The sequence below is a fragment of the Herpailurus yagouaroundi genome, unplaced genomic scaffold (assembly GCF_014898765.1).
Source record: "Herpailurus yagouaroundi ecotype Mexico unplaced genomic scaffold, PumYag 196, whole genome shotgun sequence".
In the NCBI taxonomy this organism is placed as follows: domain Eukaryota; kingdom Metazoa; phylum Chordata; class Mammalia; order Carnivora; family Felidae; genus Herpailurus; species Herpailurus yagouaroundi.
Window position 1 is genome coordinate 2,807,344 of NW_024412427.1, and position 26,280 is coordinate 2,833,623.

Sequence of the window (26,280 nt, forward strand, 5' to 3'; positions counted from 1 at the left end):
TAGCTGTTGTTTCAGGACCTGGCTGGAGAGGACAGGGGTGAAGGTGAGACCCCTCCTTGGTGTGGGGGATCCCCAGGTGGGTAGAGGGTCGTCCCAGTACCTGCTGGGACAGGACCTCGGCCTGCAACAATGCATTGATGGAGGGCAGGCTGCTGTCCTCGTAGCTTGATCGGCGAGTGCTGATCCGGTCCCGCTCATTTTGCACAGCTGGGAGGAGGAGAGAGCGATGAGAGGGAGGCCAGGGATGGGGTGGAGGGGAGGGTGGTCCCCTGACTGCTGAGGAGCGGGTGAGGCGTGAGGGGAGAGAGCTCGACCCAGCAGGAGATACTGCAGGGCTGAACTGGAGTAAAGGAAACACGGTTGGAGGTGGGAATAGGAGGGAGCGTCCAGGGGGCAGAGCCCGGCTCAGCGTGTGGGAATGAGGAGAGATGCATTCCAACCCAGCACGTGGGAGAAACTTCGAAGCACCAGAACTGCCCCCAACACAATGGGGTGCTGAGGGAGTGATCCACCCGTCCCTGGACGGATGCAACACAGTGATGCCTTGGAGAGGGTTTAAGATGGGTCTTGAGTATTGAAGAGGGGATCTGTCTAGATGACAGATGTTTAAGCTCTGTTTTGGAGAAGGGTCCCTTTTTTCCCAGATGAAAGTGGGTAAAATAAGCAAAAAATGCCTCTGGGTGACACAGAGATGGCCCAGGGGTTCCTGAACACGGAGACGGAAGGCCTGGAAAAGGGGATCTGGAGGCCCCCGCCTGCCTGGCACGTGCTCCAGGCTAACCTCAGAGACAGCAAGAAGCAGCCCTGGGCCCCTCCCGTCCCACCGGTGCACTCTCCTCCAGGAACTCAGAGATCTGGGCCTCCACCTACGGGGGCCCCCACACCTCCCTGCACATCCCCATCCGTGTCAGTCCCGGCCTAAGATTTAAGATGGACCTTTTGTTGCCCTGGCCGTCCCCTAGAGTCCAAGAGGCCTCACTGTGGAACGAGGCTTTGCTGAAGCTGGCAGGAAGGAGCACGAGGCGGCCGGAGACCTGGGTGGCTGTCTGGAATTTGCCACTTACTCTGTGTGCTGGTAGAAATCAAGTCCTCTCTTGGGGCCTCGGTTTCCCCATCTCTAAACTTTTTCCCTCCCAGACCCACTCCTCTTCAGTCTTGCCCACGTCAGGAATAGGCTAGTTTATTCTTCCTCTCCCAGCCTGGGAGTCCTCTCTTTATTTCACAGGCCGCCTCTGCTCACGCCCACATGCTGTCCAGAATCCCCACAGAGTCCACGCATGCCCCCCCCACCACCACCCCCTGCTCCGGTCTGGACCCTGCTATGTCTTCCCTCGAGCAGCTCAGGCTGTCCTCCCTGGTCTCTTTGCTTTTGGCCTCGCCTTGACCGTCTGGGCACCTCGCAGAAGACGAGGGGATCCGCTAACACTGAACTCAGTCACAATCCCCCACTGCTCAAAACCAGTGACTCCCCAGCCCACGCGGAGTGAAGCCACAACCCCTACCGTGGCCCCTCTTCTCGGGTCCCACTCCACCTGCTCTCGCTCAGCACCTCTGCCAAGGATTCTGACCCCACCCCCCAGCTTAGCCTCTTGACTTCTCTCCTGGTTCCGTGCCAATGTCACCTTCCCAGAGACACCCTCTCTGACCACCCTGCCCGACGTGGCATCCCTCCCTCATGCTCTGCCCTTTATTTACAATGCTTCACTTTTCTTTGGGGCCCTTATTGTAGAATCCTTTGTTCATTCTTTACTCTCTGTCCCTCAATGGGAAGGAAAGCTCCAGAACGCTAGCACTATGGTCCTGTTCGCTGCCGTAGCCCCAGTGACTAGAACGCAGCTTGGCACTGAGTGGGTGCTCAGTACGTGTTTGTCAGGTGAATGCAACAAGTTCTGGTTCCCAGTTGGGCCCGATGCCCTCTCTCTCCGCGGGACCCCCACATTGCAGCCATCCAGCTTCCTCTCGATTTCACACAGTCTTGAAGTCGGAGAATGAAAATCAAAGAGTCTGAATGGAACCCCGGAGTGGGTGGGGTATGACCGATGTCCCAGGTAAGAAATCTCTCCTGCGACCCACCTCCCGGGAGAGGACCGGAGCCTGGGACTGCTCCCCTGCACACGTGGTGGCCCTGCCCGCCGCCGACACCCCTCCCATGGCTGCCAGCGCCCGCACCCACCAGGGCGCCGAGTGGAGGCGGGCCCAATAAAAGGGCCGCTGTCAGCAGCTGCGGATTGGGCTCCTCAAGGTTAGCCGGTGTTATCAGTGCCCAGCGAGAGCTCAGTCACGGAATGATGTTTTCCAAATGTTTGCTCAGTATTAGCAGGGTCGGGGACCTAATGTAACTTCTATTGAATATTAACCGACCCGGCCAGAGGCAGAGAGGAGGATGAGCCTGTCTTCCCAGAGAACCCCTGGACGGGGCCCATGGGGGGCTGGGCTGGGGTTCTGAGGAAAGACCCATCAGACCGCCCCGGCCCACCACCAACCTGTACCTGCTGCACCCACCCTTGGCCCAGCTTCCTGAGTGGGCTTCCGTCCAGGAGCTGGGTATTTGTCCCGGGTCTGCCAGTCAAGACCCAGGTAGGTGTTGTCTCAGGTTATAGGAGAGAATTCAAGACCTGCTGTTGGGCCCACTGACCCCCAGCTTTCTCCCCAGAGTCTTCGACCCTTCAAGGGAACCCACTTCTGGCCACCATGGAATAACCTCTGGCCAAGACTCACAGGCCTGTGGGATTTGGAGCCCTTCCCTGTGGTCAAGAGGAAGTTTCAGGAACCTAGACCAGAGAAGATGCCTCCAGGCTGAGCCTCCCAATGTCCATCCAGGGAGCTTGGTGTCTGCCTAGCTCAGGGGAGCCCAAGTTCTAGTCCTGACCCCACCCAATCATGTCACCTGTCTGGCTTGAATTTCCCCGTCTGTAAAGTAGGGAGGGGGTAGATTTGACACCCTTGCATACGCCTGGCCGGTCCGTAAATCCTGTGTTTGCAGCAAATGCTTTCCTGTCATCAGGGACCACTTTTGGGTTTCAATTCCTGAATCCTAAGGCCATCAAAGAAGAGAAATGAAAACTTGTCCCAAGTCTCTGGATCACGGAGGCTTCCACTGAGAATCTCTCTTGGCTTTGAGGACTTCCCAGCAGGCTGACGAGGGGTGTTGGGACTAGCAGACTTGGGTAGACCTGGTAATCCTCTTTCTTCCCAGAGCTTGACGGTGACAGCAACTGACTACTTTTCTGCCCTGGCCTAGTCTCGAAGCAACCAAGCTACTGCATGCATCATGATCTTCCGGTTGACCAAGGCGTACAAATAAGCATCAACATCTACAGGCCGACACTCACCTGCCATCAGCCAATCTTCCCATCCTCCTGGCGTAAAGCTGCCTTCCCTGAGCCATAAAGCACTGGCTATTTTCAAGGTTACGCCAAGGCAGAACGGCCTGGAACTCCCCTTCCCCTTCCAGGAGCCAGGACACGGGTCTGCTGTCTCCTTGGCAGCTCAAGGGGAGGACCAGGGAACAAACACACATGTCCCCATGGGGAGTGGTACATCAGTGAGTGTGTAGCTGGACTCACAGAGCTGGAAGGCACCATTATCACCTTCCTCACCTTATGGATGGGAAAACCAGAGTCCAGAAGGAATGCCCCTGGAGTGACACCCATGCCAACGCCTCTGGAGGTTTAGCAAGAGACACATATGAAGACTGAACACATGCAGGCACCAGGCCACATACGGCCCAGGAAGGCTGTCGATCCTTCTGCTGCCTGCCTGTCATAAGGCCTGAAACTTTACCATGAGACATCCACGCTCTCGAACTTGAAACCTTAGGCTGTTGGGGAGTAAAACCACCGGCTGTGAGAACCATAGACCACGAGGCCCCTAGACTGCAGTTCTCAGGCTTGTCCTTGCCTCCAGCCGCTCATCCACATGCCACAGTCCCGCCTCTCACATTCCTCATTCCACAATGTGGTACCCAACTCGGAGGAGAGAGACTCGACCTCACTGAGAACTGGGTAGGGGTGGGGGGTGTCGACCTTTGAAAAAGGCCCTCCCCATCTGAGAGTCCCCGACCCCTCCCAGATCTGGGAGCTACCATGGTGGAGTTGGCAATAGGAGGGGACCTTGGGGACCACCCACTGCTTCATAGGGGTCAGCAGGCCCAACTCCCTAACAGGACTCATGAGCAAGTCCCCTCAGGGGTGGCATGCAGAAATATGTCCTAGGGAGGGGTCGGGGAGAACAGGGGCTCCGAGGCAGAGACGGGGAGGGGTGCCCTCCCTTCACTTGGGCGAAGTCGGCTTGGGCAGGCTGGTCCCAGCTTCCTGCCCTGGGGTGCGGTGTGTCGGGGGGTGTCATACAGGACCGGACGGGGGGCTGGGTGTGCCACACGGCTGCAGGCTAGGGGTGAAGGTCTGGTGCCCGAGCTGGGGAAGGGGAAAGGAGGGGAGAAGGAGATGAAGAAGTTAAAGGATTTTTGCTTCCTGAGCTCAGGCTGCCAACATTTTAAATGTTCCTGAGGCCTGGAGGTCATAAAGGAAGCAGCGTTGAGGGACCACGAGACAGCACTGAACTCTAGTCTGGAGCACTGGGTGCAAACCTCGGATCTTGCACTGACAAGCTGTGTGGCCTTAGGCAAGTTGCTGAACCACTCTGGGCCTCGGTTCCCTCCTCCAGGAAGAGGGGGAATGACAATTCCCCGGCCACCTAGGGTGCCACGTCATCACTCGTGGAAAAGCCCAGCCCAGTGACTGGCATCTGCTGGTGGCAGGAGGCCTGGAAAGACCTTAATAAACATGCTCTGGTCTTCCCCTCTGCCTCCACCCAGGTCAAGTCTGACACCTCGTTCCCATTCCCCAAAACATGAAAACTTTGGGCCACCTGATACTCAACACTGAAAACTAAGGAACGGGTGCACCTGTCCCTGGGACCGGAAGCTCAGGAAGAAAGCCCCCACCTCCCACCCCACGCTGTCCACATTTGCTGAGTCTGCACGGTGGATACGTGGACGTGTGTAATGTCATTCTCTGCTCTCTTCCTGTTCGAAATAGTATATTAAGAGAAAACGCCCAAATGGGCTTCCCGTGGCGGTGAGGCAGGTACGGGTGGTGACGGCTGGGAACCTGAGCACCCCAGAGTGCGAGTTTATCTCTTCCAATCTTTCTCAAGACCAAGCCCAGCCCCTCCCTGTGGTCAGATTGCCAGGCCCTCCCTCCTCTCAGCCATTAGCCATTCACCCTGGAGCCTGTCGCCGAGTCATAAAGTGTGGCCGCAGTTGTAAATGACTGTCCAGGACTGCGGGTGTGGGTGGGGCGGTGGGGTGGGAGGGGGAGGGCCGAGGCTCACCTTCCTTCTTCATGCCAGCCCGGAAGCACTTCTTGAGCCTGCAGTAGCGGCACTGGTTCCTCTTGTCTTTGTCCACCACGCATTGCCGACTAAATCTGAAGAGGGCTTGGATGGTTGGATGGAGAAGGGACGGCCCTCCCATCCCAGGACTGAACTAGAACCCTGGCCACCTGTTGACTCCCAGCCTCCTCGCCTCCATCACAGGAGCTATGTGAACCACGAGAAAGGCCCTATGGACTCTCTGAGAATCCAATCCTGACCGGCTGAACGTGGGGAAACTGAGGCTCAGAGAGGTGACCTGTAGCCCAGGATCGCTCGACCTGGTGGTAGAACTGAGTTTGGAAACTCTAGCCCCTTGAATACCAGGGCACTGCTATCACAGAATGTGATAGAGCCCACAGCAGGCTCCTGGTTACGGTTCAGAGTCAATACTTGGTTCACATTAAGTGACTCTCTGGAGGGGACACAAACAGAGGCAGTGCCCCACAGGGGTTATGGGTGGAGCCCTGAGTATCATCCTGGGCTCTGCCATTCATTCAAGCTGGATGACCTTGGACAAATTCCTGGCCCTCTCCAAGCCACAGCTTCCTCATCTATAAAATGGGAAGAATAATAGTCACCATGTCAGAGGGGTGTTGACGGGTAGAAATAAGATAATATGTGGACGGGGCTTGGCACAGCGTCAGCACATGCCAAATACTCATAACCGAATGCCATTATTTTATTATTGTTGTTTCTCACCATGGGAGATGCTTTTGAAGGCAGGATCCCGAGGAAGGCTTTGGGAAGCCCTTGGGGTATACGGAAAGGCCTGGGGCCAATCCCCTATTTGCCCCAGGAAAAGCATCGGGTTGAGGGATGGGCCCCATCCTCTGCGGCTTCACAGTGGGCTTGATCCCAAGCCTCATGGATCCTCATTTGCTAAATAAGAAAAGTAACAATGGGCTTGCGGGGCCAGTTAAATACATGCAAAGATTCAGTTTGTCTGGCATATAGTAAGTGCTCAGTAAAGGGCAGCTGGTAGCTTTATGCTCAGTAAATGAGGTTCCTAGAATGGATGTTCCCATTTGGATCCCCAAGGCCTAAGAAACCAGAAGAAGCTTTAAGTCCTCAGAAGGAGGTTGTTTCTGGGACCTAGTCTGGGAGTAGACAAACTGGGGAACATCATTAGCTCAAGTGGACCCACTTTCCAGCTAGAGAAATCAAGGCTCCAAGCAGGGGCTCCTCACCTGCAGGAGTACATGTGGTTCTTTCTCACACTCCTCCGGAAGAAGCCCTTGCAACCGTCACAGCTGGAGGCACCGTAGTGTTTCCCTGTGGCCCGGTCCCCACAGATGGCGCACAGGGCGCTGACACCCAGGCTGTTGGGTGCGTTGAGGTTGGCACCTTCTGATGGGGATGTGTCTGCACCAGAGGAGACAAGAGTGAGAGCTCAGGAGGGACAGAAATTCACGTCCCAGAGGCCCTGCACCACTGGTGGTTTAGATTCAGAAACCAATATGAGCGTTGTGGGGATCTCCCCCCGGGGCTTCAGCCTCATTCAGACCGAGGTTCCCACTCCCCCAATGACCTTGGGCAAGTCCCTTGGCATGCGGAATGCCCGTTTTGCATCATTACTTAGGGATGGTTGTGACACTGAGTTCACAGTGTCCTTTGTGAGGACCTGTCTCTCCCCAAGGTGGAGAGAGCTGGGCCCAGCTTTCTCTGGGAAGTAATGAAAACCTGGCCACCGGCTCCGATGCATCTGACCCTTACAGACCGTGACTGACGGGGCCGAGGGGGCTGTGGAAGGGACAAACACACCGTAGCATCTACTCAGGCCCTGCTCAGGTCCTGTCCCTCATTTCTCAATGTACCCACACGCCTTGAGAACTGTCCCAGGGAACAGGAAGACACGCACCACAGTGGCCCATTTGTCCTGCTGGGAGGGTCGTGGCAAGGATCTGGGTACCTCTAGAATATGTCCTGTCCCAGAGGCAAAATCTACTGCATCTCTATAAATCTGAGAAGGGGGATACGAGGCAAGTGGCAAAGATGGGGATGGGGTGCTTGGAGTCCTGGGTGCTACTGCTGATGCTGCTGCTAACTCACCTGTGACTTTGGACAAATTCCTTTCCCTCGCTTCAAGTCGTACTGGGCCTCAGTTTCCCTAACTGTAAAAGGTGGTGGTTCGACTGGTCTGGTTGTTTCCAACTTTTTTGTTGTTGTTGTTAATTTCATTAGCTGAAGCATATTTTTGTAAGCAAATCTTCCACCTCTTGGAGAAGATACTAAATGCCATGGGCCATCTCCCCAGAAAAACGCGTGCATATGTACACCACACAGTCAGGCGCGCACACGTGTCTGCATAGAAACCTTGAATCTGACCTTGAGTTCCCAGGGCACACCCCACTGAGAACCGGAGAGGGGCATCGCGCTGCAGTCAAGAGCACGCGCTCTGTGGCCCTTCTGCCAAGTTTAAGTCTCAGCTTGCCCACTTCTTAGCCATGTGTCGTCGGCTAAGACTCCTACGAGGATTCAGTGAATCAATGTATGTGACGTGCTTCGTACATAAAAAGCACTGTATCAGCATTTGTGAAATAAAATCTTTCCTGCAAAATCAAACTTCTGGAGCAGGTGTTGTCCAACCTCCGGGCATAAAAGGACACCGCTGCATCTTTGCTGTCGCCTGGCTGAACATCTCCTAGACCCCTGAGGGTGCCCGGGGGCGCAGCCCCCTCCACTTGGTGAATTATTCCCGGAGATGGGGATAATTGTTAAGCCGTGTCGGTGCCCTTTCTCCCTCAGCCTCACCTCCCCCAACCCCTGGGGAGATTTGACCCCCACAACTCCTGGCCATTTCGGTGGAGGCTGGGGGCAGGGCTTCCTACATCCTGGGCAGAAGGGGCCGAGTGCCGCCTGGTGTATCACTTCACCCCTGGGTTCAGCTGATAGCCCCATTCTCCAAGCGAGCACACCAAGGCTCAGAAAGGACAAGTGACTTGTCTAGGGTCATCACACTTATTAAGTAGAGGAGGCAGATTTACACCCCGAGGGGTGCTGGATGACTCTGGCCAGTGCTGCTGTTGTTGGGGTGCCTGCTGAGGCCTCTGATAAACAAAGACCCTGCTGCTGCTGCTGCTGCTGCTGCTTCTGAATCTGGGGTGGGGGACAGCTGGGGATCTCTCCATGGAGTCCTGGAGGCACCAGCCCAGGATGTATTTAAAATGGGATCCCAACACTCAGACCCCTTCAAATGTCATAAGGAAACACAGCCCTTTCTTACAGATGCCGAACGTTCTTGAGAAGACCCATGTGGGGCCGGGATCAGTTACCAGTGCTAAGCGCCGGGTGCCTTGTCGTATTTAATCCTCTGGTTACCTCTGAGAGGCAGGCGCCATTATTTATTCCCATTTGACAGATGAGGAAACAGAAGCTCACAGAGGAAAATGGCTTGCAGAGCTCACATACTTGGGAAGGATCAATGCTAGTATCTGAGCCCAGATTCTTCCGGCTCCTGAGCTGGAGGCTGTTCTGTCTGGGGGACACCCAGTGGCGGCCTCTGCCTCAAGTGCACAGGATTCCTGGGAGGTGTAGGCTCTGAAGGGGTGATGGGGCTGGCCCCAGGGAGTAGTCTGGGGCTGGGCAGTGGCCTGGAGTGTGACAGCACACAATGTCCCTGCAGGGTCACTCGACACTCTGCCTAGTGCAGAAGCTTCTCGTTTACCATTTCCTGTGTGTTGTCTCCTCCATTCCCTTATGCGGACACTCCTAAAAGGCGGCTGGCCAGCAGACCTGAGGTGATTAAGCCCATTTTACAGAAGATAGAGAGGCCAGAAAGGGGATATGATATGCCCAAGGTCACACAGTGAGTGAATGGCAGGGGCAGATGAGCAGCTGGTGAGGCCGACCACGGGCAGGGCAGTCACATCTTTCTGGCCGAGCCAAAGTGACCACACGCATTACAGACCTCTGCTGAAGCCGCACGGCCATGGAAGGAAGGCAGGTGGCAGGCTGACCTTGGCCACCTGCCAGCCACCTCTCCTCTGAGGCTGGCCTAGGGCCCTTCCCCTCTAGAAGCTTCCTGGCTTCCAGGCCTCCTCCCTTCCCCTACCTCCTTGCGAAGGAGACCCTCCCACCCGATTCAGATGTGCTCTTGGTGATATGGGAGCGGATATACAAACCTGAGGAGAAACACACTCAGACAAGAAGATCTGCTCAGAGAGAAACAGACATGTGGCTGATGTGAATCTCCTTTGGCAAACGGCAATATCAAAACCCTGCATATCACGTCTGCATAATCATGTTTACCAGAGAGTACGGACACTCAGCACAGGGACGTGCACCGAGCACCTGTAGACAGGTGGGTACAAACTGGGCCACGAGACAGAACGTGCATACAGGACACGCATCCAGAAAGCACAGGGCACACGAACAGACCCACATCCGCGGCACGTGTACATTCGTTCACTGCTGCCTATGTACATAAGCGAGACAAACACACGTGCCCCTAGAGACATCAACAGACACAGACCCACTCGATGACCAAATACAAATGGAAATCGACATGGAACAGGCACGCACGGGCACAAATACGCCAATGAATTCCCGAAGGAATGTGTCTGCCAACACGGTACACCCCCACCCAACACACACAGAAACTGGTGCATGCACACCAAGAGGAAGTCATGAGCACACACACAGCACTCACTGCTGATTGGCATCTCACTGAGCAAAACTTCCCTTAAGAACTCCTTTCTTTCCTAAGTGGGGCGTTCACCCCAGGAAAGTCCCAAAGACACCCGGTTGTGTCTCCATCCAGCATCTTCAGGGACAGAAGACACCTTTCCATGTCTCGGGACCTACCCCCAAAGGGTTCGTGAAGGGGCCTAGTTGGGCCCAAGTACTGGAGCCAGATGCCAACGGGGAGCTCACGGTCGTGTCCTCACTCTCCAGTGACGCTCTGAGCAGACCTAGTTTTGAGGTAACAGGGACCAGAAGGGCCAGGCGGGAATCCCGGGGCCTACTTTCGCTGGGGACTTGCCCGCTCAGGCCTCCCGCACCCAGAATGCCTCTGGTCACTGTACCCGGGCACATTTTTTTCACCTGGCGACACCCATACTGGCCTATAGGCCCAACCTGCCATTTTCTGTCATTCTCCCCCCGGCCCAGCGTCGAGTGCCACAGACACACTCCGGTATCTGGGCATACCCGCCCCCAGTGGCACGCCTGGGTACACCTGTCCCCACCTACCATTGCCCATCGTCAACACCTGCACATTCTCGAATTCCAGGGTGGTGTAGGCTGGGTCCAGCGCGGCACTATAGTCGGCCATGTCCATGTCGACAAGGGTTTTGGAGAGGCGCATCCTCCCCTTCCACACCTCAGCCGCTTGCCCTGCCCAGGATGCCCACCCCGAAGGCTCCGGGCAGAGCCCCGGCCCCCGCCCTCCGCCCTCCCACCGCCTCCTCCCAGGGGCCCCCTCTGCCTTCCTGCGTTTCAAACCGTCCTCTGGGAGGATCTGCTGGGAGTCTTGGCCTAGCCCCTGCGAAGGGGTGGAGGCTCTGCCGGGGAGGGGTGGGGGTTAATGGTTAATCGGCTCCCCCACTGGAGGAGAGGCTGGGCGGGGCTGCAGGGATTTGGCTGTTTGTTGGCTCCCGGTGGACACCAGGGTGCTGTTACAACAGCTGGGGCCCTAACTCCCCGATATTCAGGTATGGATTCCTGTAAAACGGGCACGCTAACTCACCGGCACTCATTTGACCCCTGACTCAGCCATGCCCCCAAGTCACTGTCACCCCGAGTCCGGCATTCTAACTGATGTGCTCAGACACTGGCAGCCCACCTCCAAGATGCCCTAATTCAGTAACCTCCCAAATCAGTGACTTCTACCTTCTATGCTCTTGAGATGGAGCTGCCTTGTGGCACATGAATTAAAAACCTAAATCCCAGGGCCCAGACACCAGTCTTCTAGATTCTCCTCCTGGGAACTCCCTTCCAGTTTCCCATCTCCCTGGGGAGCAGCATGGATTCACCCCTGGTTCCCCACCCTGCTCTCCATGACCCCACTGTGGCCACCACCAGCCCCCATAGCACCAGCTGCTCAGGTGAGACGTCACCTCCTCCTGGTTCCTTCCCCCGCCCCCCTAGATAGCCAGAGACGAGGCTTGCAGCCCCACAGACCTGGATTACGCTCAGGCGCCTACCCCCTACTAATCGGGACTTTGGGTAAATGATTCTCCTCTTGGGGCCTCAGTTTCCTCCTCCGTAAAAGGCATAATCGACCTCAAAGGGTGGCTTGAGTATTAAATGAGATGGTATCGGGCAACCATAAGGCAGCACCCAGCAAGTGCCCGTCCTGTCTTCCCCGCCCCATCCCTTTCCTATCTCCCTCTTCTCTCCACCCATCGCCTCCCCCAGAAGGGCCGTCTGTGAGCCAATCACCCAAGCAGTTAGGTCCCTGTGCTTGGTTTCATGCTCTGCTGTTGCCAAAATTCTTAACGATTTCCGAACAAGGGGCCCTGCAAATTCTGCAGCTGGTCCTGCCAACCTTCCGCAGGCGTTCACCCTTTTCTTGTCTCTCCCTCCAGCCCCACGGCCCTCTCCTCGGGCCCTGTCAAGAGCTCCCCACCTAGCCGGGGAGGTGAGGTCGCAATGAAGGAGGTAGAAAGCGCAGGCGAGGGCAGAAGGGCCTAGATTTGGGAGTCTGGGAGCCTGTCCTCTCTGCCAGACGGAGCACCAGTGGGTGAATTAACGATAGCCGAGTAGGGAGGGGTGCAGAGGTGAGGTAGTGACAGAGTGAATCAATGAACGAGTGGGTGAATTAGGAAAGAGTGAATCAGTGAGTACATACGTGGGGGAGTTTATGTGCGGGTAAATCAGTGGGAGAGGTGGTGTGTGTGTGAGGACATGCAGAGGCACCCCCCCTCATATTCTTCCAGTTAGAAGCCTTTTCTGTGCCCTGTGTAGGCTAGTTCTGCCCCCCTCCAAGGTCTCCCCAGGCCTGAGATGACTGGGGCTGTGGGGGGAAGCCATGGTTCTAGAGGAGAAGAGAGGCTGGATTTGGTGTCAGGAGACCTCCGTTTAGGAGCTATCTCTGTCACTGTTTGGATGACTTTGTCCAAATCACATCTCCCTCGGGGCCTCATTTTCCCCATCTGTAAAATGGGGAGATCTTGGCCCGTTGGTCAAGATCCCCCAAAGAGGGAGGAAGAGAGAGCTCCCCTTCCCCCAATCTGCACTTTGACATTTGTTAAGGGCCAAAGGAGACTTCAGCCACTGGCAGATTCCTCCCGTGCCTACCCGAGGATGTCTGATCCTGGCTCCAGTAGCCGGTACAGAGTTCAGCTGGGCAGGAGACCGGATTGAGGGACAAACACAGAGGAGAAGGAGGGACAGCTCTGGGAGGGGCCCCCCAGGGCTGAGCCCAGGTCCTACCACCTGTCTGGCACCTGCGACGGGCCACACACAGCTACTCCCTTCACAAGCCAGCAATACGGGGCCTGCACATACAGCGATTTGTCAGTTCTAAGAGGCACACTTCCCCATTACCAAAATGGGGCGATTATCGGCACATCGGAGTTTAACAGGTAGCGAAAATAGCAAATTTTCAACCTCTATAGATGACACCCTAGATTGAACTAAATAAGGTCTATGATCAACTGGGGTGACCCATGTCAGGTCACGTGCATGACCCGGCACACATAAGAACCACCAGACGGACAGTCTGCACATGACAAGCTACTAAGTTCGCAGACCATGACACGAACACTTTACCAAACGCACGACACACATGACCCACTGCTTCTGAGTCACAGTCCAGAAACCTGTTTCATACCCTGCCCATGTCCCACTCTTGAACTCTAACTACTCACACACGAGCTTTTCCAATCTATTACGTACGTGGTTCCTTTCGCTCTTAGCCAACCCCAAGCAATGGCTTCTAGATACATGTCTCCCATATGAACAACACTCCACCTGTGAGATCAACTGGCTCTGTGATCTCAGGCGAGTTATTATTTTGGAGCCTCAGTTTTTCCTTCCGTAAAATGGGCCTACTGTGTAGTTTGTTGTGAAGATCAAATAAAAAGATAAAATAAGCCACAGGCCTTGGATTCAGACAGAGCTAGGTCAAAATCCGGGCACTGCCAACTTCCCAAACTATGATATCAGGTCCTACCCCACCCGGCCTTAGTTTTGGCCTCAGATAAATGGGTTGATGCCTTCTTCGCAGGGACGCTGTAGGCTATAACACGTGTAGGCATCTGGCATAACAGAGGCAATTATCGTCACTGGCGATTGACTCCTTGACACCCTAGCCACACAATCGGTCGCAATCAGGACCCTGCTCGGGAGAGCTCCCAGGGATACAAAGGCTGGCCTCGGTGCCAACTCAGCAGCCATTCTTTCCCTCTGCCCTGCCCCTTGGGCTGTCTGACCCCACTCCACATGAGGTGGCTCCCAGCAGATAACAGAGGCCCTCAGAGCTCACCAAGAGAGCCAGCTCCTTCATGTGGCAGAGAGTGAAACGGAGGCCTCTAGGAGGGAAGGAGAGCTCTAGAAGGGAAGAGGGGCTCCTTTGGGGCAGCTGGGGGGGGGGAAGGGGTTGCCTCACACCCAGCTGTGGGCAGGGCACTCAAGCCTCTGGTGTGGACTGTGGTTAAGAGCTGCCACTCTGGACCACTTCATTTTTCTTTTAAACTATAATAATGGCTAACGTTTCTGGAGAGATTCTGTGCTAGGCCCGGAGCTAAGAATCTTCTGCTCCCCTCAGTTTATCTGTTCTGCTTTACAGATGACAAAACTAAGGCTCAGAGACGGGAAGTGACTTGCCTAAGGCCACAAAGGAGGGGCTGTCATTTGAGCCCAAATCTGACTGCAGAGTTTAAGGGCTTCACCCCATACCTCTGCCTCCTTCCGGGAGTCCCAGAAAGGACGACAGAATTCTGGAGCCCTGGAGCCTGCGACTCTGTCATGTTCCTGCCGGGAGCTCAGGGGTCTGAGGAGCCAAGGAGGCTGTCCCTAGGCACGTGCAAATCCAGAGGCATCGTCCAGACGCTGGCCACCCCAGTCCACCTGGCATCTTAGCTCCCCCTGGGTACTAACTACCCTACTATCTCCTGTCTCTCCTCGCCCCGCCCCACCACCCGGGGAACTGGGACTTATCAAGACAAAGAACAAAAGTCGTGGGGGAAAGAAGCCAAGAGCCATCTCCACTCTGGGGTAGGGCCCTCCAGTTTCGCCCCTTTGAAATTTCAAATTCCAGTTTGTGGACAAAGTCCTAACTTTCTCACAATATAGGTCCCCAACCACTGACCAAACTCCAGTCCAGGCAGCCAGCAGGCCCGGGGCTGGTCCGGCCTTGCTGTCTTTCCCCTGGCAGTTCTCAAGTCCAGGGGGAGGGGTCCTGGGCCAACTGGGGTCTGCCAGGCCACCCCCGCAGCCCTACTCCACCCCACCCCACAGAGACCCCTGCCTCCCATCTGAGAGGACAGCTCTCTTCCCGGAGCTGGGATCTGACGCTTGCTGGTGCCAACAGCAGATACCAGGTAGGCCCCCTCCCTGTTCTGGGCACCTTCTCTCCCCCCTGAATTCCTAAAGCATGGCCCATACAACCCTCCTCACCCTGAAACCCTCCTCACTCTGGATAAGGCCACATTGGCCTAATCCAATCATGACCTCGCAAAACTTCAAGACTGGAAAGGGTGTCTCAGCCAACCCACCCATTTGGTGGATGGAGACACTGAGGTCCCCAGGGTAGTAGCAGCTGGCTGTAGGCTGCACCACAGACCTTAGGGCCCTCACTGAGCCCCAGAGGGTGGAAGGAACATGCTCAAAGCCACACAGTGGTGGTGGTGGGGGGGGGGGGGAGCTTTGCCTTAACAAGAAGACCGCAAGCTCTGTGAGGACACTGGTGCTTCATCACAGCCCTCAAGGGCCCTGGAAACACCTCCTGGGGACCCTGGATGGTGGAGCGTTCGTTCCCTCAATCACTGATGGCCACTGGGTTGCCACGGGAGTACTTCCGAGAGGAAGATGAGGGAACTCAGGGCTGAAGGCCAGCGGATTTGGAAGGAAACAAACTTCGTGTGGTTAACTGATAACTGGCCCCATCCTTGGGCCCCCAGAAGCCTCCTTCCTCCCTCTTCTCAGCACGATTAAGACGAAATTACCTGCCTGCTAATCATTGCTGAGCCTGTTGATTTTGCCTTAAAAAATTAACTGGGCATGAGTTTGTGGTTTGCCTCACCCCTAACCCTGAAAAGGCCTGGGTGGGCAGGAGGCCACCCGGGTTATGCAAGAGGCTGCTGGCCTCCCCACGCACATCCAGCGCCTCCTCTCCTGCTCTCCAAAGACTAGGTTTTGCTCAAGAGTCAACAGTCTGCTTGTTCCCTCTGCTCTGGGTCCTGAGCAAATTTGTTCTTTTACCAAAGAGAGATAAAGGCAGCTGGGGGGGGGGCGGGGGGGCTTTACAAACACGGATGCAGGGCGGCAGCTTTGAGCATGGGATTCTAGAATCCTGCAGTGTCAGAGGCTGGAGAGTGCGGGCCAGAGCCTTTCAAATGGGATCTGAGGTTCCTAGGAGCCAAGGGAGGGTACGCACAGGCCCGCTTCACCCAGGGCCTGCCTCTTAGATGCTCTCCCCTTAATACTTCCTTTGAAAGGTAGAGGCAGAGCCGGTGATGGGAACCTGAAAGATGCTGGGCCAACCTCAGGATATCCCTTCCCTCCATGTGCAGATGGTGGAGGGATGGGGGTTCATCCAGGGACAGGAGGTCGCCCCCCGTGTCCTAGGTCTCCAGCTAGCCTGAGGAAGACAGGGGCTCTCTCTGGACTCGGTGATGTGTTCTAGACATTAGGGAACAAGATGCACTGAAAATGCCCTGCTTTGCCGATCACCCCCCCGCCCATGGCTGGCTCGAGCAGAGAGGTGCCTAGAGCCACTTCTGGAGAATTCACCTGGCCCCGAGTCCTGTGGACCCTCTGAGGAACAGCCATGAGCAGCAAACAAGGCCTCCAAGTTATGGCCCTCCTCGGCCGCGTCCTCCGTGTCAGACCACAGAGCAAGACGCAGGGCCCTTCCCTGACTCTGCTCCTCTCTTGAATCTGGTTCCTCACCTGCGATTGGGAATAACAATACCTAACTCATAGGCTCGCTATGAGGACGAAACGGAGCACGGATGACCATGGCTGATGCTAAGGAAGCTGTTTTGCAGGCTTTACACGTGTTACCACGTTAACCCTCACAACCAATCTGTGAGGTAGGCAGTATTTTTATCACCATCTCGCAGACCTGAGGCACAGAGGTTTGAGTCATATGCCCAAGCTCACACAGTGTGTGAGAAGCAAGAGCTGGGATTCCAGCCTGAGCGGTCTGGCTCTCCAGAGTCTGTGCTCTTAACCCCGAGGCTACACCACCCGTCCAGGTGCTCAATGCAAGTTGGCGAGTATGACATTAAAATAAGCTCCCTCCTGAGGCGCGTGCGGGCTCTGTGCATGGACTGTGCGGGCTGGAGAAGGCCTGAGATGGAAAGCCGGTCTCTGGGCTGGAGTGGTCAGGGATGGATTCCTGGAGGAGGTGGCGTCCTGGGCAGAAGGGACACCCAGAAGTGGAGAACGTGGCGAGTGATGACGGAAGGACATGGAAGCCTCTCTGGCCAGAGAGCAGGGCATTGTGGGAGATGCCGACTACAAGGCTCAGGAGGTAGGGTAGAGCCTGTGGTCTGGAGAATGATCAGGAAGCAAGCCAGGAGGACTTGGGTCTGTGTAGGCGGGGCCTCGCTGAGGGCTGCCTCCTGCCAGGTGGCTTGTGACTTCTGGGCTGAGGCTGTTGTTGTTCTGTTTATGTCCTTCCCTGGCCCCCCCCCCCCCCCGGTTGTGTTCGTGACTTTATCTGCAGAAGTGACCTTCGGAGTTAGATGGGGCCTGCCCAGCCCCTGTGGGGCCTGAAGGATGATAGCAAGCCCCTGCCTGGCCCAGGCCCTGGTCATGGTGTAAGGGGTGAACCCATATCCCAGGAACCACCCTGGGTCTCCCTGCACCCTTGTACCGAAGGGCCCCAGATATTTGCCTGAAAGTCACCGAGATGTACCTTTTGGGAGTCCTGAGATGCAGGCGAGGAATCAGTTGTACAGGTTGCTCACTGCACAAAGTTGTACAGGTTGTACAACTGCATACAGTTGTACAGGTTGCTCACTGCACGAAGCTTCTCTGTGCAAGGAAGTGAGTCAGTGTAGAAATCTAGTCCTTGTTCCACTTACCAAAACAAGTGCCTATGGAAATTTGTCTGCCCAGAGGAGAGCACATCTTATTTATTTTCAAAAAGGCTCCATGAGAGCCCTGCCTCAGCTCAGCTTCCAGCCACTGACCTTGGGCAAGGTCATTTTCCTCCCTGGCCTCGGTTTCCTATTTGAAAAGTTGTCTAGCATAAAGCAGCGATTCAGCCCTAACAGTGAATTAGAATCACTTGGGACCTTTAAAAGAATATTGATGCCCAGGACCCATCACAGACCAATGATCAAATCTTGGGATTGGGGTGAGTGGGTGCTAGGCATCAGTATTTTTTTTTTATTTCTTTTTTTCAACGTTTTTATTTATTTTTGGGACAGAGAGAGACAGAGCATGAACGGGGGAGGGGCAGAGAGAGAGGGAGACACAGAATCGGAAACAGGCTCCAGGCTCTGAGCCATCAGCCCAGAGCCCGACGCGAGGCTCGAACTCCCAGACCGCGAGATCGTGACCTGGCTGAAGTCGGACGCTTAACCGACTGCGCCACCCAGGCGCCCCTAGGCATCAGTATTTTTTAAAGTTCCTAAGTGATTCTAGGGGCGCCTGGGTGGCTCAGTCGGTTAAGCGTCCAACTTCGGCTCAGGTCATGATCTCGCAGTTCATGAGTTCGAGCCCTGTATTGGGCTCTGTGTTGACAGCTTGGAGGCTGGAGCCTGCTTCGGATTCTGTGTCTCCCTCTCTCTCTGCACACCTCCCCCCCACCCCACCCCCGCCTCGCTTGTTCTCTGTCTGTCTCTTTCTGTCTCTATCTCAAAAATAAATACACATAAAAAAAAATAAAAAAAAAAAAAAAAAAGAGAGAGGCCTAGAGGTGCATCCATGGTCTGCAACTCACTAGTTGCAACTTCAGTGAGGCTCAGTTTCCTCATCTGTAAGATGGGAACGATGATAGCTTCCTGGTAGTCAGAATGCCTACTCAGTGAGATGATATTCAGATAGCACCTGGCACTATGGCTAGCATGTAGAGACCTCCTGATTCTTGGTACCAGTGACCATTATTTTGCAGTTGGCAAACGAGATTGGCTTGAAATAAAGGGCCTTTCCAGGTCAAAGTCAGAGACTCAAAGGCAGGCTTTCTCTGTGACTTGTGTCAAGTCCTAGTACTTTGGTCTCAGTCTTGGCTATACTCCTGTTATATTGTTGAGGTATGTGTGATTGTCATTGCTACGTGATATTTTTCCAATTTGTTAAAATTTTTATTTAAAATTTTTTTCTTAACGTTTCTTTATTTTGAGAGACAAAGAAAGAAGAGCAAGTAGGGGAGAGGCAGAGAGGGAGAGAGAGAATTCCAAGCCGACTCTGCACTGTCAGCAGAGAGGCCCGAACTCACAAACCGTGAGATCACGACCAGAGCCCAAATCAAGAGTTGGACGCTTAACCAACTAAGCCACCCAGGTGCCCCATGTTAAAATTTTGTAATTAAGTTTTGAATCAGTACTTCATTCACATGGTTCAAAAATCAAGGGGCGCCTGGGTGGCTCAGTCAGTTAAGCATCTGACTTTGGTTGAGGTCATGATCTCACGGTTCACGAGTTCGAGCCCCGCGTCGGGCTCTGCGCTGACAGCTCGGAGCCTGGAGCCTGCTTCAGATTCTGTGTCTCCCTCTCTCTCTGCCCCTCCTCTGCTCATGCTCTGTCTCTCTCTCAAAAATTAACATTAAAATTTTTTTAAATGAGAACAATAAAAAAACTTTGAGAAGTCTTGGTCCCCTTCTCCCCACTGCCCACCAGTCCACTCCTTGTCCTCACCACAGGCAACCACTCCTCTCACTTCTTTACGCCTCTTCCTGGTTTGCTCCATGCATACCAGATCGGGTGTTATCACCCTGTCCCTCCACTGCTCTGTACTTCGAGTTGATGATTTAATGGCACAGCTGCAGCCGCTGAGAGCAAGGCTTGGAGGAAGGAAGGATTATTGCCCCCGCCTCACAGGGGAGGAAAGTGAGGCTCACCTTGCTGGGTCAATAGTGTTTTGAGCTGTCTCTGCCTGGTTCCAGAGCCGTGTTTGTCCCCAGGCCCCAGTGTGGCCTTCCAGAAAACCTGACCCTGTGAGCTTTGGAGACTGACCTAAATCTCTCTGCTGCTGGCCTGGCAGGAGGTGGGGTGGGGATGGGCTGGTAGGAGGTCTGGACCCTGAAGACACAGAGAGGCTGAAGCGGGGAACAAAAAATGTCCACAGTCATCCAGATGGTGACTCAGCCAGGGGATGTCCCCCGGATGGGACAGTTAGGGTCTGGCGGCCATGTCCTCCGGTGGAGTGGAGCCTACCCGGAAGTCTCTGCCAGCCTCCGGGAGACAGGAAGGGTCAGGAGGAGGAGAGGGAGGGAGGGAAGGGGAGCATGGCCAATGGGACAGCCCCGGGGGAAGAAGACTAGGGGGCCCCCTTTGTGGAGGTCAGGGAGGAGCATTTGGACTTCAAGGCAGAGGGGACAATGTCATCTTATTCACTGCCTTCTGCTCAGGCGACCCCAGGGCTGCCTCTGGATTGTCCACCGGCTCCAGTTCACTAACTCACTGACTTTGGGCAGTCACTTTCCTTCTCTGTGTCTCAATTCCCCAAACTGCAAAATGAAGGAGATTAGGTAGCTGGTCTTTAGCTAAAAGACTCTGTAACGCTCCCCTCACCTTGTTGAGGGAATCTGGACCTGCCTTGATCAGAATGGCATCCGCCTATCAAAGACCCTGGGCCTTCCTGGGTTGGGGGCCAGGGGTCCAAGGCCTCTGCACTGCTCCAAAATCTGGACTTCTCCCCTGAGTCGTGTGTCTCTCTGCCGCCACCCCGTCCTCCTCTCCAGGTAGATGTGGAGTCCGGACCATACCTGGGAGGTGCTGGGGGAAGCCCTGGCCCCAGTCTGACATCCTCCTCCTGGTGTTATGGGATCCCGCACAGTGAGCAACCTCTTCATCCTGGGGGAGCCCCTGCTGCCACCCTGGCACCCAAGACCCTGTGAGGGCTGCGGGGCAGCGCTAATCTCTTAATACTGGTCACAATGAGATTTCAGGGATGGTAGGAGGTGGTCTCCATAGAAACCGTGGACCCGCCCAGGACCCATGCAAGGAATTAGCCACAGGGCTCAGCAAGGGGGTCTTGGAGACCCAACCCAAACAGGAACAGGAAGTACAGCATCCTGGACTCCTGGGTCCTGCCTCCGCCCTCCCGTGGTTTCTCAGACGGCTGGCGACAAACTGTACCCCTTGTACTGCCTCAGTGTTCTCCTGTGAAACTGGACGGAGCCACATTCACAGGGACAGCCCTGTTACCTTTCTGAGCCTCAGTTTCTTCATCCTCCAATTGGGGTTCCAATCCCTAACCCAGGGGCTTTTTGAGAACAGTGCAGGCTTTAGAGTCTGTCAGACATGAGTCTGAAGCTCAGCTTTTGCCACTCATTTGGCAAGCCAAGCATTTCACTTCTCTCACTTTGCTCATCAATACAATGGGCACAGCGATACCAACCTAGCATCACTGTTGTAGCTGACTGCTGGGTACGGATACTCCGTGGACGAGCCTCCTCCTCTGCTCTCTCTGATTGCCCCACCCATACTGCACATTGGTCCCCCACCCCTAGCCACTCGCCTCTTTCAAATCCCACAGCCTCCGCCTTGGCTCTGGCCTTTGCACATGCCAGGCCTTCTGCCCAAAGCTGCTGTCACACCTTTCTATTCTCCCCTTCCCCCTCCAAGCTCCATCTTGGACTCCTCCTCTGGGCAGCCCTCCTGGTTCCTCCTTTGTGCTCACCCGGCCCCCAACACTTTACACCATCACAGTGTAGTCAAATGGTGGTTGCTGCTTGGGTCTCTGCCTCCTCCATTGGACTGTGTCCCATTTACTGTTAAATTCCCAGGACCCAGCTGGAACTTAATATAATGGGGTGGATGGACAAATGAGTGAATGAATGAAGGACTCTATCCATCCAATCATTTAACCTTTATTCAGCATTTTCCACGTGCACCACTGCAGGTGTGGGATACAGCTGTGAAGGCAAGAGGCAAGATTCCTCCCCCACAGACTTGCAGGGTGCCCAGGTACATTTAAGAGAAACATCGAATAATGTTTTAATATAAATATGTACAAATAACGCAGGAAGCATACTTACACTTAAAAAATAAGTTGTTGTTTATCTCAAATTCCAATGTAACTGGGCATTCTTTGGCATGTCTGGCCCTCCCTATTCCCTCTCTCACAGAGCTTACATTTTGACGGGGAGGTGTGATGCAGAGACAGTAAGCAAGCAAATAAATGTTTCAAAAGAGAATGTCGGGGCGTTTAGGTGGTTCAGTTGGTTTAGCTTCCAACTTTGGCTCAGCGCAGAGCCCACATCTGAAAGTCTGTACCCCCCCCTCCCCCGCCCAGCCTCTCTGCTGCTCTCCCACTCGCACGTGCATTCTCTCAAAAATTTTAAAAAAAAATTGAAAGAGAATTTCAAATACTGACGAAGTGCAATAGCAAGACGAAACTACAGGTTGTGCTAGCGCCTGGGGATGACAGGGGGTGTCTTTGGAGAGGGTGATCTACCTAGTGGCCCTGACCTACGTGGCACAGTTCTAAATCCCAAAGAGATGCTCCTTTCGTAAAGTCCTTTAAGGATTTTAAAGGGCTTGGTGGAGGCTATTCAACTTGAGAGGACTCCGAGGCGGGCAGAGGGCGCCTTGGAGGGAGGGGAGCTGCCCTGTCTCCTTTGACAGACTCCACAATTTTGCGTTTTGGATCTGGGCCTTCACAAACCTTCACCAACTCTCTGCCCCACCCCTCGGTCAGCCAATGTCCTCTGCGGGGCTGGGAGCCAGAGGAAGGGGCCAAAGGGGCTGTGCAGAGAAGCGTGGCCACCCGGGCCAGAACTGGGAGTTCTAACTCCGTCCCCCACACCCCCACCCCAGTCCCGCGGTTGCCTGAGGGCACAGGGCAGAACCAGCTGTCGCTGCAGAACCGGAGGGCTTCGGGGAGGAAGCGGCTCAGACACGCCGAAGAGCCTCGCTTTGCGCATCCCGGGCTCCCCCTAGTGGCCAATGCTGGATTGGCGCTGAGAAACTTTCAAATAACCGCACAGGTTTAACCAATCACAGCGGAAGTAGCATTACAATCCCACCAATCACAGGCCAAGACGGACTAATCTCTCCAAACCCAGAGGGAAGGCAGCTCGACCGGTTCACCAGTCACCGCTCTCTGGGTTTAGTCACCGAGCAAGCTAACAACATCCCCGCATTGACACACCAGCCCTTGGCCACTGCACCAATAAGAAAGCAAGATTTTAAAACTTGCTCCCCAAGGCTGGTCTGGCGCTGCCCTTACATCATCTATGAAATTTATATTCCCGACACTTGGTCCCACGTGCCCGCGCCGTTGAGTAGGGTCCCAGACCTCGTGCTGGCTCCACTGATAGTGTACATTTGCTTTCAGAGGCATTTATGTATTTTCACATTTAAAGATAGTAATAGCATTAAATATCATCCCGCCCCCCCCCCCCCCCATTATAGAAATTAAGGTATGGGTCTGGGGAGAGTGGAGAAGGTAGGACCTTGGGAGTAGACACACCAGAACTGGAGTTCAGTTACTAGGTTAGTGAAGGACAATTCACTCCCCCTTCCTCATTCCTTGAAAGAGAACAATAGTAATCACACCTGCATTGTCATAGTCCATCACCCCACACCCTGGGAGTCACTATCTTTGTGTTCCTCTCTCCCAAATCATCAGAAAATCCAGTGCTTGCCACCTTTAACAGTAACTCAGATTTTCACCATCTTTCCACCTGCACCACAGTCAACCTCGTCCACATCAGTATCATCTCTGGAGGTCTGCGAAAGTCTCTTCACTTCTTTTCTCCCTACCACGCACTCTTGCGGGGGGGGGGGGGATAATTCTTTACACACAGACTGCATCAGGCCCCCCCATACTGAAACTTTAATGGCTTCCTACGCATTTATAATTAAACTCATAAAATTCAAAACTCCCGTGGACCTTGTGTGTCTATCCCTGCATCCCCAGCCTCCATTTCATCCCATTCTCCCTAGTCCCGTGGCTGCAGCCACGCCAGCCTTTCGTGTTTCTGGCTCAGCGTCTTTGCACATTCTTTTTTTCTTTGCCCGGAAAAATGGTTCCTTGGGTTCCTCTCCTTTCCGATTACCCTTCTCTGGGTATCTTTTCAAAGCAGTGACAAATCCTATCTCAGCCGAAGCCCAAACTGCTGTGTCCAGCTTCAGGGAACAAACAAACCTGACCACAGAGTTCAGCCGCAACTCTACGAAGTAACAACACCCTGCAACCAAAAGGCATCCCGAGTTGCTGCCGGGGAGCAGCACTAGCTTAACAGAATGGTGCGGTCAGACGGTCTTATCCTTGGCGGACCAGAGTCCCTTCTCTGAGAACAGGTGCTGAAGGCCCCTTGGTGGGGCTGGTCATCGTGGTCAGAGACAGACTCAGTCTCCTTTCCTAGACCCACCTTTCAGATTGCTTTACTCACTATCTGCCGGCTGTTCTCAACTGTTCCTCCTCTCTCGTTTCAGGCGCATGACCGGATTACTCTTTCTTGCTTCCTTTGAAGTTAGACGTGACCATGTGACTTGTTCTGGCCAATGAAATGAGAGCAGAAACAACTGGTGCGTCACACCCGGGCAGAAGCTTGAAGGGCCCGCGCTGGGGCTGTTTCAGAAGCACGTAGGGATATGGAGTCATCAGGGTGGGGAGTGCACCCCACCAGCCCCTGACGGACAAGTACTGTAAGTGAGCCATCGGCTCAGCTGTGTAAGCCACTGGGACTTAGGGCCTTTTTGTCATTACAGCACAGCCTCACCTAACTTGACTGCACAGGATCTTTCCAAAGGTCACTGATTTTCCTCTGGCCCTTATGATTTTTGTTGTATTTGGAAACCTCCCATACTAATACTAAACATTTTTCTTACATCGACACACTTATTTTTATTTAGATTTATTTTAGAAGGAAATGTTATTACTACCAAGTGAAACACCAGTATCTTAAGTAGAAAGCGATGGGAAAATAAATGGAATGATATAAACTATTATAACATATCCTGAATTAAATAATACTGTTGCAGGTGAAAGCCTCTGAGCCTAGTCTGTTCTTTATATGTTAAAAAAAAAAAAAAAAAAAAGGAGGTCTCTAAGTGCGTGTCAGTCTTTTCAGGCCCAAAAAAACTGGCTGAGCCCGTCAGATGATTGGAAGCGTCTGTATAGACGCTGAGAGCCCAAATTCTGGAGCCTGACTTTCTGGGCTTGAATTCTGGTTCTGCCACGGACTGGCTGTGTGACCCTTGGTGAGTTACTTAATTGCTCTGTGACTATTTTCTAATTGGCAAAACAGGGATGATAATGATATGTACTCATTAGGAGGCTGTGGGGATTAATCATGCTAATTACAGACAGGACTTAGAACTGTTTCTGGCAGGCAGTGAGTTCTGCACAGGTGTGAGCTATAAAATAATGGCAGGATCAAGATCCACATGAATTTGGAGAAATTTTTTTTTTTTTTTTTTTAGAGAGCCTGCATGAGCAGGGGAGGGGAAGAGAGAGAGGGAGACACAGAGTCGGAAGCAGGCTCTGTGCTGTACAGAGCCAGACATGGGACTCGAACTCACAAACTGAGATCATGACCTGAGCCGAAATCAAGAGTCAGACACTTAACTGACTTAGCCACCAGGCGACCCTGGAGAAATGTTTGAACTCGATGAAGAGGAATGAGAAATCCTCCATACTGGTTAAAAATAAACCACCTGGACAGTGTGCTGGGGAGAGCTGCCTTAGTGGCAGGTGACGTGACTAAGTGACTAAGTTCTAGAGGTTTTATTTGGTAGCAGCTGCACACACCTCTAACCTGATTTTGTGTGACATCAGGAAGGATGTAGTGCTCGGGTCAAAGGAGCTAAGACATCCTCTGCATTCTACCCTTAAGGGACCATGCATATGACACCAAAAGCAAAGAAAACAAAAATAAACAGGTGGGACGACATGAAACCAAAAAAGCTTCTGTACAAAAAGGGAAACCATCAACAACATGAGAAGGCACCTGATGGAACAGGAGAAAATGTTTGCAAAGTCTGTATCTGATAAGGAATTAATATCCAAAATATATAAAGAATTCCTGTGTCATAGGATGGGACAGGATGCGAAAACCATGTCCTTTGAAGACGAAAGAACTAAAGGAGTTCCGGGCTGGCTGTTGGGGATGAGGAGAGGGGCAATGTAGCAGAATGGTCAAGGCCACTGCCTTCCATATATCAATGCTACTATTTACATAACTGACCTTGTGAAAATTATAAGCTCTTCAAGCCTTATTTGCTTCATCTGCAAAATAGGAATCAATAATAGGACTTGTTAATCAATTGCTTTGTGGAGCAAATGTGATAAACCTTATAACCTGGCAGATAGTTGCCTATCACGTAGTTGTGTTACTTACTTAAGTCAAAGTACTTTATGTTGGAAAAGATGCTTCTCTCTTCTCATAGCCCCAGAAAACAAACCAGGACCAACAGACGAATGCTACAAGGAGAAAGGTTTGTGTCCAGAATTAGGATTTTTCTACCAGATACGATAGTTCTAGCAGGAGAAAAACTGCTTTATTAAGTAGTGAGCGTCTTGTCTTTGGAAGCATCAAGCCCAAGCTAATTGACTACCTGTCAGGAAGTGCATCTATCCTGGATATTGGGAAGTACTACCTACCCTGGAAAGGAT

At 53.6% G+C, this 26,280-nt stretch overlaps 1 protein-coding gene and 1 long non-coding RNA gene across 9 annotated transcripts in view; one reads left to right on the plus strand and one right to left on the minus strand.

The window, feature by feature from the left end:
* Positions 1-20,526, minus strand: part of HNF4A (hepatocyte nuclear factor 4 alpha) — a 35,821-nt gene extending 15,295 nt beyond the window's left edge. For 2 of the 5 annotated variants that reach the window (XM_040446987.1, XM_040446986.1), the window contains exons 1-4: positions 10,567-10,767; positions 6,564-6,738; positions 5,335-5,429; positions 101-207 (exon numbers count right to left, since the gene is read on the minus strand). In XM_040446987.1, coding sequence (XP_040302921.1) covers positions 101-207; positions 5,335-5,429; positions 6,564-6,738; positions 10,567-10,681 — 492 coding nt within the window. In that variant the 5' untranslated portion in view covers positions 10,682-10,767. Of the gene's footprint in view, positions 1-100; positions 208-5,334; positions 5,430-6,563; positions 6,739-10,566; positions 10,768-20,419 lie in introns of those variants that run through there. The other 3 variants (XM_040446985.1, XM_040446984.1, XM_040446988.1) reach the window with 2 other exon arrangements.
* Positions 14,250-26,280, plus strand: part of LOC121012158 (uncharacterized) — a 31,574-nt gene continuing 19,543 nt past the window's right edge. The window contains exons 1-2 of one of the 4 annotated variants that reach the window (XR_005781975.1): positions 14,250-14,861; positions 24,099-24,311. This is a non-coding gene — a long non-coding RNA (uncharacterized LOC121012158). Of the gene's footprint in view, positions 14,862-24,098; positions 24,615-26,280 lie in introns of those variants that run through there. The other 3 variants (XR_005781974.1, XR_005781976.1, XR_005781973.1) reach the window with 3 other exon arrangements.